Source organism: Embiotoca jacksoni, unplaced genomic scaffold (genome assembly GCF_022577435.1).
Source record: "Embiotoca jacksoni isolate LCO1_2020_lvr unplaced genomic scaffold, fEmbJac1.0.p SCAF_46, whole genome shotgun sequence".
Lineage (NCBI taxonomy): Eukaryota > Metazoa > Chordata > Actinopteri > Embiotocidae > Embiotoca > Embiotoca jacksoni.
Window position 1 is genome coordinate 1,795,279 of NW_027185399.1, and position 11,283 is coordinate 1,806,561.

Here is an 11,283-nt window from a genome sequence, read left to right on the forward strand (position 1 = left end):
AGAGCATAAAAAAAAAAAAAAAAATCCCTTTGAAATGTCGGAAAAGTACCGAACTAGACTTCTGTTGTGTCTCCAGACCCTCGTGGGGGCCCTCGACCCTCGTGGGGGCCCTCGACCCTCGTTTTGGGCCCCTCCTCCTGTATTTTTAGCCCCGTGCCAGCAGCCTGGTTCCTTCCCCGGGCGTTTCCCTCTCGGCTCGGTCCGACAGGATGTCCACGCCGCTCGGCGGCAGCAGACCTGAACGCTCCATCGGTCTCGTTCTGTTCCATCCAGCCTTTAATAAGTGACCCGGAGACTCCTTCAACTGGAGCCAAAGGTCAAAGGTCAGGACGGGGCTTCCTGTTTTATGTCGACAGATGAACTAAAGATCAATCAAATCAAATCGAAGTCTAATTGATTTGGAATTAATTTATTATTTGGGTCCAGTGTTCAGTGGTGGAAAGTAACTATAAGTACATTTACTCGAGTACTTTAAATATAAATATAAATAATACTTAAAATAACACTTGAAATATTGACAGCTTTTGTTGGATGTTTAAGATTTATTGACACAAAATGAAATCAACCCAAAACTTATGATATTATTGATTATTATAGATATTAAAGCGAGCTCGGATGTTAATAAATTTAACTTTAGTGATGTTTACATTATTGCATCAATAACTGTTTATATTTATAATATTATGACATATTTTACTGAAAATATAAACACATGATGAGCATTTCTTTAAGTATATTATGATGCTACTTGTACGTCCAACAAAAGTAGATTTTTAAACTTAAAAAATATTGATTATAAATAGAACATAAAATATACATATAACAAATAAAACAAAAACAAATTATTTCAAGAATATCCTTTTATTTTTTAAATGCCTGAAAACAATCGTTTTGATCCTTTTTCTTGCAAAAAAAATTAATTATCATCAAAAATTACCAACATAGATGAAATAAAGTGGTTAAATATCATAAAGAGACGCTTGGCTTAAAACTAAGAACAATTATTTTCAATATTAACTACTCTGCCAATATCTTTTTAGATTAATCATTTAATTAATTCTATTATAAATTATTACATTTTGCCGAGGAACGCTGTCAAATATTCTATTTTGTCTTGCGAACGGTCAAAAAACTCAAAAATACTCAGTTTACAGTGAAATAAAACATTTTCCATGTTTACTCTTGAAAAAGAACTCAAGCTGTCAATCAATTCTCAAAATCTTTGCTGATTAATTGATCACTCGACTGCACTGCCGCTCCAGATGTGGATCAGATGTTTGAAGTGGCGCTGCTGTCGTTGCTGTTCGACAGCACGCTCGTTATAGATTCAGTTAATTAAGATCTGAATCCCTCCGGCCGCACGATGAAGTTATTGACGAGGTTTAGTGAGTCGAGAGAAAACTGCAAACAACAACGAGGCGTGTTTCCTTCTGGCAGCAAAAACATGTTGTTTTTTTATTTTCTTACTTTAATCAGAAAAGGCAATAATTATTTCACTCAAACACAATTATAAGCAAAAGAAGTAATTGTTATGGTAAAAAAAAACATTTAATAAAGAATTTGAAATTTCAGTTGCAAAAATGATAAATTTAAATATCACAACCAATAAATGAAAACACGTTAGAATAATAATAAATACTTTTAAACAAAGTTGTAAAGAAATTAAAGACTGAATATCAGCTCATCAGGGATTAAATGTGACCCGATTTTCACGTCGCGGTAGATTTATTGGTAATGTTTTTATATTTATATCATGAACAAAGAGCCTCCACACATCACCACACCTCTGTTAGGCTTTAGGACACTTCTCTTTTATGTCGATGCGTCACACGGCTGAGTTTGTTCCTCGCTGGGCGTCCTCGTACCAACCGTCCCGTTCACTGACAATAGAGCCGAGTCATCGTCTTTTGTTGGAGGGGTCGGAGGTCAGCGCTGATGCTCCGACTCCCAAACCGCTCACATCTTCTCAGAGGAAGCCGTGAAAGCGTTTTCTAAAAACGGCACGATGTCGTCACCTTGCAGCTGATCCAGGAGGAAAGTGTGTGTCGCGTTTGGGTTTTTCTACATTTTGATTTCTCACGTGGGAAATCACAAAAAAACAACCTGATAAAGTACGTAAATGGACTCCAAACACTTCAGATTAACGGGATTATTCTTTCCCCCGATTAATTCTCAATTATATTTTTTTTTAAAAATGCCCGTTTTAATCTCTTTAGAGCCAATAAACCTTTTACTGAATGTAAATTTGCACATTTAAGAAGCTGGAACCAGAAAATAATTTGAGGTTTGAACCCAAACAAGGTGTCAACCATGAACTGTAATCTCCTCCAGTTTTCATCTCCGGAAACATTTTTATGATCTCACCACATGAACAAAACAAACACACCAACAGTAATTGACTTAAAAAAAAAAAAAAAAAACCCGACTGGAAACCAGGACGCGGCTTCGGCTGCCTGCAGGCGACTCCGTTCAGTAATTAAAGTTCGGGTTGACATTGACGGATGACGAGCTCCCGGCGTAACCAAACAAGTAACCACGCTGGAGTTGTGATGCCTGATTGGCTGATTCTGAGATCATACAGGAACAAAAACACCACAGGCTCCGCCCACAGTCCATTTCCCCCCCCCCCGCCGTATCGTTCTGCCACGTCTCCACACTGCCCCTACAGGTCATCTGTATATTGCATCTTGCGGACATTTGCAGCTGTCGTGCGAACGCGTCGTTTAAAGTTCGACGCAATCACACGTCAACAGACGTTTTTTAATAATTATTCCCACCGGCAGCAGGGGGAGACAAAACTTCAGGTTTAAGTTACTACTTGTCTGTTGGTGTTTCTTTCAGACTTCCTTCAATTCCTACGTAAATAGTTTGATATAAAAAAAGGCTGGAAAGTCCTTTTTTTTTTTTTTTTGCAGGAAAAGGTGCTTTTGTCGGGGAACTATTTTTAGCGGTGGAGTAACAGATATTTAGTGTTTCCAGCAGCAGTGCAACAGTGTGCGATGTGGTTTTTTTGTATAGTTTGTCGGAGAACAATGGAGCTCGTTGGCACAGAGGAACGAGATAAATCAGGCTTCGGATACGCACCATAACTCGGGATGATGAAATCGCTGCTGGCTTTGTTGGACGTTCTCTGGGATTTGTTGACAATGAAAGAATATATAAAAGTAAAGGCGAGAGACGTGGCAAATAAAATGAAAAGGAAGAGTGTGTGTAGGGGAAAGAGAAAGGACGGATGTGAGGCAGTGAGTGAGTCAGGGAGGGGGGGGGGGAGCATGAGTAAAGTGTGAGTCCTCCACCAGACAGCGAGGAGGCCGACCAGCTCCAGAGCTGCAGACGGTCTCGACTCCAGACTGAACTCCTTCTGGACTCCGGTTTGATCTCCGATGATCCGGAGGCTCCGACAGAAGATGAGCCGGACTCCTTCGATCCCGACACTCCCGGAGATCCGTCGTAGAGCCGATCTACGGAAACTCTGAAGGCTCCATCCAGCTCCCGTCCCGCCGTCATTGATCCTCGGTTTGGTCTGATTCTACCAACCAGAGGTTCTCAGGAAACTCTCCTGGTACCAAACTGTTTCTGGACTCCTCCCCAACAGAAGAGGGAGCTGCTTTAAAAAGCTCTTTTTAAAAGCCAGATTGCTTCGTGGACTCCACCGAGCCCGATCCCGACACTCCCGGCGATCCGTTGAAGGCACCAGGCGCTACAACACCGGATTCATCGAAACTTTGAAGGTTTGATCCAGATTCTTACCTGCTATTGGTCCTTTGTTTGTTCTGGTTCTACCAGCGCAGGTTGTCAGGAAACCCTCCTGGTACCAAACTCTTTCTGACGGTCTGGACCTTCGCTAGAAACCCTTCTTGTGCTTCTTTCTTGTATCTCAACTGGTAACTTCTCGGTTACTAAAAGCACAAAAGAAACTTTGCTCGGGACGAATTATTTTCGAACCCTTTCATGGCATTGATTTCTTCCTGGACTGTGTTTCTCGTTCCGGTCCGGTTTCTCTGACGTCCCAGTTGGACCTACACACCTCCTCGTCTCGTGGCACCGTACTCGTTCTCATTATTCTCCTTGGATCCTCTGCTGTTCCCAGCTGGATCTTATTTCCAGTCTCCTTATCAGCAGACGTTCACGTCCTCTGGATTCTCTGCCAAACTCTTTCCTGGACGCTCTAACCGGTCTAAAATAAATATTTACAGAGGCTCTCCTGGTTCTGGGAAAAGGCCCGGATCGGGTGCCAGGGCGTTTGGGGTGGTGGGTGGTGGGTGGTGGGTGGGGCAGCATGGTGGCAGGGCAGCCGCCCTCGGCCCGCTGGAACAGTTTAACTCTGCAAACAGAAAAGCAACGACATGGGGAAACAGGTGGAGGTAAGATGGAGGATTTACAGCTGGCTGAACTCCGTTTGAATTATTTAGCCGTTCTCATGTTGTCGTTCCATCATCAGTATCGTGTGTTATTATTTAGGATGTGTGGTTTGTTCACTGTAGTGTGATGCACATATTTATAAATCTCTTATATTCCTTAATCTCTTATCATTTCTCTGTGTTCACATGTTGTTCTGTTCTCGACCAGCTAAAAAAAAAAAAAAAAGTATTTCGGTTTATCGTTCAGTGTAAGCGTGAATCTTTAATCTAATGTAATCTGGCATGCTTTCATCTAAATTACATAATTTGTCTTTACTTAGTGTGATAGTCTAATTAAATCTAATCTAATCTGATTGAATCTAGTTTAATGAAATCTATTTTAATACGGTTTAATGGTCTGACTTGATCTATTCCAGATTTAGTTCTGATATGGCCAATACAGAATATAATGCAACATAATCTGAATAATCCAGAATAATGACAGTTTTATTTAATCTGTGAACATAAAAAAAAAATCTGTGTTCGACGTGTTTTAGTGGAAAAAACAATAAAACCGATCGATCAGACGGTCGATTTACTTTTAGTCATCTGGTTCCTGTCTGGGAGCGCTGATGATGAGAAGAGTTTGATGGCTCCTGTGTTTCCAGGAGGTCAGCTGTGTGTGTGTGTGGGGGGGGGGGGGAGAGGCCCGCCGGGCAGAGATGTACACACACACACACACACACACACACACACACACACACACACACACTGATTGATCATAGGGTCCAGGACAAAGCAGTCTGGTGGAAGTTTGACAAAGAGACAAATCTTGAACACTTGGATGCCTGTGTGTGTGTGTGTGTGTGTGTGTGTGTGTGTGTGTGTGTGTGTGTGTGTGTGTGTGTGTGTGTGTGTGTGTGTGTGTGCTGGTTTTACTCGCGTTGTGGGGACTCGCTTCCCATCCGGGGACCAAACAGGAAGTCTTCATAATGTAAATCATTATGTTTCGAGGTGTAGATGAAAACATAATAATGATTATTTCAGCTTTTACTTCGTTAGCATCATTAGCACTGAAGCTATGGGGTTTTTTTTTTTTAAACTTGATTTTGGATAAAAATTTGCTCTCAAAACAGTTTTTTTTATTCTTGCACAATAAAAAATAAAATAAATAAAGACATAACCTTCACAGGCTGCAGCTTTGTGTTCAATCAGAATCAGATTTATTGGACAAAAGTCTTGACGACATCTGTTATACGGGTCCGGACCGACGTGGATGGAAACAACCACGAGGCGGTGGACTCTGGTCATGTGATCATGTGACCGTCCGTCTGTCCTGCAGGAGCCCAGCACCAAGCGCAGCAAGCCCGTTTCCAGGGTGACATCTCTGGCCGGCCTGCTGCCGCCCGTCAAAACCGCGGCCGCTCAAGAGGATTGGTCAGACGCTGCAGGTGAGCGGCCAATCAGATGTCTCCATCAGTTGTTGGTTTTTTTTCATTTAAGTCAAAATCATGTATCAGTTTTTTTTTTATTTATTTATTTTTTTTATCCTATAATATAATTTTCATGACCAGCAGTTTAATGAGCTTTGTTTCTTTTGTCGGTTTGGCTCTAAAAAACTACAAAACCCACGAGCCCTCGGCCACTTCTGCTCTGAAGGGTAGTGAACTCAGAAAGCTTGGTCGTTGAATTTCTGAACAAAAGATGGAGACTTAGTTGAAAAAATCTCCTAAAACTGACCCAGAGTTCAAAAGATTTACAAATGGTTTAGATACTTTTAGCTCTTGAAGTTTTTATCATCACACAGAATCGTTGGCGCCCCAAAGTGGGCTCATCGCTGAAGATGTTGAAAATAAGACAATCAGCATTAAAAAGGAAAAATATCTGAAAATAAGAATCATAATTTACCTGTCAAACAGCTGGTTTAACGGTTTCTGTCTCCGCAGCGCTCCATCAATTTCCGTAGCGACAGCCGGGCGGAGGCGAGCTGCCGCCGCCGCTCCTCCGCCTCCTCTTCCTCCTCCCCCTCCTCCTTCTTCCTCCTCCTCATCCTCCTCGACGATGAAGACGCGCGTTATCTCAGCGACGGTCTCCTCCAACCCTTCGTCCTCCGTGACCGCCACGCGGGTTTCCACGGCGACGGCGGCGGCCTCCAAACGCCGTGACAGCAAGCTCTGGAGCGAGACGTTCGACCGTGCGTCTGGGCGCGACGCAGCCGTCTGAGCCCGAAGGAGATCAAACGGCAGGAGGTGAGTTTTTATTTATTTCATCCTTCTCTCTAAACATCTCGGGTTATTTTTGCCTTCGTTAAGTCGGAGGTTCGTCTGTGTCGTCTTTATATCTTTGTTTTTATTCGATAGAATATTTAATACTTAGAAAGAATTGTGAACTCTGACGTCTTTTCAACCTCTTTAACTTCTACCTGAAACGACCTGCAGCTCTTCTTGTCCTGAACTCCCTCTCTTCCTCTGCAGGCTATATTTGAGTTGGCGCAGGGCGAGCAGGACCTGGTGGAGGATCTCCAGTTGGCCAAGAAGGTAAACAAAACGTTTATTTCCCTCTTAAAGAGACGACTTTCCTCCAACACTTATTGTACGTTCCTCACATGTGTGTATTTGTGTGTGTGTGTGTGTATGTGTGTGTGTGTGTGTGTGTGCAGGGCCTACCACGACCCGATGCTGAAGCTGTCCATCATGACTGAACAGGAGCTGAACCAGATCTTCGGCACTCTGGATTCACTGATACCGCTGCATGAAGGTAGGGGACGGTCACCCGGAGTTTTTCCTTCCTGCCGTCGGAGGGTTTCAAATGTCACGTCAGCCTGTCGGCTAAAAAGAGACTTTTGGTCATTTGAATTAAAAAGTGAGTAATCTGAAGTTAGGCCGAGTAATTTGGACAAATTTGAACCAAAATAAAAACACATTTATGTTTCAGAAAAGACTGAAAATAACCTGGATTTCTACGGTATCATATCAGCGTTAATATTAGAAAATAAACTCCAGTCTTGTTGTTGGGGGATCCGTCCGTCCCCTTTTGACTTCCTGTCTCTCCTCAGACCTTCTCAATCGACTCCGAGACGCCAGAAAACCCACGGGTCCACCGAACACGTGGGACACATCCTGACCGGCTGGGTGAGTGTTCGTCGAAACCGTCTTCTTCAGAAGACGACGCTGTCGCAGTAACCGAGATGTCGGTCCGTTGTCTCGGTGTCCCTGCAGCTGCCGTGTCTCGCCTCCTACACGTCGTACTGCAGCAACCAGGTGAAGGCCAAAGCCCTGCTGGACCAGAAGAAGCAGGACCTGCGGGTGCAGGACTTCTTGCAGCGCTGCCTGCTGTCGCCCTTCAGCAGGAAGCTGGACCTGTGGAACTTCCTGGACATCCCGCGCAGCCGGCTGGTGAAGTACCCGCTGCTGCTCCGGGAGATCCTGAAGCACACGGCCAACGACCACCCGGACCGGCAGCACCTGGACGAGGCGGTGAGGAACCACGAAATACTCCACGACTTTTGACGGAAACGTCAGAGGCCGTGAAAGTCCATTTTTCTTCGGAAGTTAAGCGAATATATTGAAACTTTAGTCACGTAGAGTTTCTCTTCGTAACTTAGGTGATATCCTACGTCCGAGGAAAATGTCGATCTTTTCCCTCTGTGACTAAGCTGTTGGCCTCCGTGGCTTCTAGACGCTGTCCACGTTGCCGTTTCCTAGCAACAGTGTTTTTTATGACGTGATGAGATGCCAGAGGAGATAAGCGTGTCTTCATGCCACACAGATGCTGATGGTGCAGAACGTGGTGGCGGACATCAACCGGCGGACAGGAGAGTCGGAGTGTCAGTACTACAAGGACCGGCTGCTGTACGCCGAGGACGGACAGCGGGACGAACTCATCGACCGCTCCAAGACGCTCAGCTGCCACGGAGAGCTGAAGAACAACCGAGGACTCGTCAGTACACCGCTGCGGTTTTATTGCTTCATTGTTTAATTGTTATCAAAAAAGACTGACGTAAGGCGACGAGATTCATGCCAAGAGGCTTTTATTTTGTAATTTACTCTTGAATATTTAGGGTGAAATTTTATTTACTGCCGGGTTTTCTTTTCTGATGTCTTCAAAAGCAGAATTTCTCATTTATGTCATGCTTTATAACATAATGCAGTTTTTGTTTTTTTTAAAGATCCATAACATAGAAATATAACATATAACTGTTGTGATTGTTGACTTTCATTATCTTTGGCACAGAATTTAATTTACATTTTATTTAACCAGTTTTTGTCCTGGATGAGTGATAAACAGACATCAATATAATGTACAAAGATGTTTAAACACACTGATGGAGGAATCAGATTTCCAATCAATCAAATTATTTTATTCTACTATCGTATCGTGTCGTATTGTGTTTTATCGTGTTTTATCTTATCGTATGATTTATCTTAACTTCCCTCCGTCCTTTCTTCCGTCTCCAGAAGCTCCACGTCTTTCTGTTCCAGGACGTCCTCGTCATCACTCGGTCCGTCTCGCTGAACGAGCAGCAGGTCAGCTACCAGCTCTGCCGCCAGCCAATCCCCATCCGGCAGCTGGACCTGGAGGACCTATTGGACGGGGAGATGAGGGTGGGCGGGTCCATCCGAGGGGCCTTCAGCAACAACGAGCGCAGTCAGTACTTCAGTTACTCAGATGGGTTTCATTTTGTCGCCGGCAGGAGAGAAAATAAGGATCCGCTCACGTCGCCCGTGTCTCTGTTTGTCCTTCACAGCGAAGAACTTCTTCCGGGTTTCGTTCCGGAGCGGCGGTCCGCTGCAGAGTCACTGCTTCCAGGCCAGCGACGCCTTCAACAAGCAGCAGTGGATCAACTGCATCCGGCAGGCAAAGGAGGCAGCGGCGCTGACGGGGGAGCAGCCGCCGGCGACGGGGCGAAGTCTGGAGACGGGACGTCTGGAGACGGGGCGTTGGGAACGGGGGGGATGGGAGGGGCATCGAAGTCCAAAAGTGACGTGGGGGGAGGTGGAGACAGGACCGGGGTCGGAGGGAGAAGAAGGTCTGAACGGACAGAAAGAGGACGAGGTGGGTTTGACTCGGGAGACGGTGACGGGTGGGGAGGCGGAGGTGGGTGGAGGGGGGAGTCTGGAGTCAGGGGTAGGGATGGAGGGTGAGACGAGGCTGGCGACCAGTGAGACGGAGGCCGGTGTGGACATGGAGGCGGAGCCAGGATCCGCTGCCGGCCGCAACATGGATGAAGAAGGAAAAGAGACTCTGAGCGGAGGAGGAGACGATGCTCCCACCTCCATCCTCTCCTCTTCCTCTCCCAACCAAGAGGAGGAGAGGGTGATGGAGGAGGAGCAGAGTGGTGCTAAGGAGGAGGAGGTCGGCATTGAGACCAGCGAGGAGCTGACGTACAGGTGCTGATGCCAAATAAACACGGGACGACACGCCGAAGGACTGCAGCCAATCAAACTGATGATGATGATGATGATGATGTCACTGACGGACAAAGTCAAAAGACGACGGACAAACTTGTTGAGACCAGCGTGTTTTAACAGAAGATTTCAGTCCTCGGGAGCAGTCACAAGACCAAGATCAGCTGACGTGGGCCGGCCTTAAGATCAGCTGACGTGGGCCGGCCTTAAGATCAGCTGATGATTCTGTTTTTATTCTCCAACTTTTATTTTTATGCATAGCGTTCACAGAAATGTGAAATGCGTTGTTTTATTTTGGCGGAGTCCACACGCTGGCGTGACTGTTTCCTGTTGTGTCTCGCGGCCAATCACAGAAGACGGAGAGTTGATTGATTTTATAAATTTTGTAAGAAATAGTTTCCTCTTCCGTTCTCCGTTTTGTTCTCCTCCACGCCGTAGCCGCTGACCGATCTCCGTGACTTCTCCCGAGGAATGGAGTCGAACGTCTCCGTAACTGCTGTCGCCAGGTTGCTGGTAACCGCGGTAACCAGTGTGCTGCACTGACTCGTGTCTGAAATCAAGAGAACTGATGACGTTTGTTCAAAGTCGCTCGCGCTTCCATCTCACACACGAATAACACGACAGTTTTAATGATGCAGCTCTTCAAGACTTTTATTTGAATCTGACCTGATGGTTCGTCTAAATGTGGCCGAAGATCACCTCATCGGCCAAAACTGTTAAAAAAAGTTTTATCCCAGTTTACTTTATTTTTCCATAATTAAAAGTCTCTTATATTTTGCACTGGTCCGGCCTTTGGAAACACTCTGATTTGTAGATTTTGGTCTGCAATCAGTTGCTGACGTTAAATTGTGTCATTAAAAATAACTATTTGAAAAGGACAGTATTTTCCACACTGGAGTTATTCTCACATATTTATCCATTATTTCTATCTGCCGTGCTACGATTTAAACAAACCACCTCTGTTACTGAGATTTTGTTAAACCTGTCAGTCGGTGTCCAGAGTGCAAAATCTTAAAAACAAAACAAAAAAAAAACAAACTACTCATCTCAAACTTGTATCTCAGGTTTTTATTTTCCTGTTTTCAGGTCAGTTAAAGTGTAAAATCCTCCTCAGTACGTTTTTTTTTTAGTTTTTTTTAACTCGTTCTGTTTCCAAAACAGCTTTTAGATCCTCTCTTCAGATTACTTGTATTGTCTGAAAACACTGGAGAAAACTGCGCTGTACATCCAGTCGTGATGGATTATCACGTTCTATTTATTCTATTATACAAATACAGTTAAACTCATCTTCAGTGAATTTTTTACTTCTGATCATCGATCCCTGAAGTTTTTTGCCAAAATATTCTGTAAAACTGAAGCAGCTGCAGCTTCTGTCGCTGTTAAAACATGCTGCGAATGTTCAGTGTTTTTTTTTTAATGGTAATCAGAGAAGTGTTGAAGGCGGAGCCTGTTGTGTATGTACTGTACATATGTAAAGAATGTATATGAAGTATTTGTGTATATGAATGTAGGACCAAAGCCAAGCATGTCTGTTT

At 44.5% G+C, this 11,283-nt stretch overlaps 1 protein-coding gene across 1 annotated transcript in view; it reads left to right on the forward strand.

Annotated features, from left to right (window-relative positions):
- Nucleotides 1–10,786, forward strand: part of arhgef3 (Rho guanine nucleotide exchange factor (GEF) 3) — an 18,873-nt gene extending 8,087 nt beyond the window's left edge. Inside the window, 13 exon segments of the mRNA XM_069169632.1 lie at nt 5,683–5,760; nt 5,762–5,791; nt 6,287–6,341; nt 6,466–6,531; nt 6,534–6,589; nt 6,815–6,876; nt 7,000–7,097; nt 7,396–7,428; nt 7,431–7,471; nt 7,559–7,816; nt 8,109–8,279; nt 8,798–8,987; nt 9,088–10,786. Coding sequence (XP_069025733.1) covers nt 5,683–5,760; nt 5,762–5,791; nt 6,287–6,341; nt 6,466–6,531; nt 6,534–6,589; nt 6,815–6,876; nt 7,000–7,097; nt 7,396–7,428; nt 7,431–7,471; nt 7,559–7,816; nt 8,109–8,279; nt 8,798–8,987; nt 9,088–9,737 — 1,788 coding nt within the window. The 3' untranslated portion in view covers nt 9,738–10,786.
- Nucleotides 10,787–11,283: the final 497 nt, after the last annotated feature.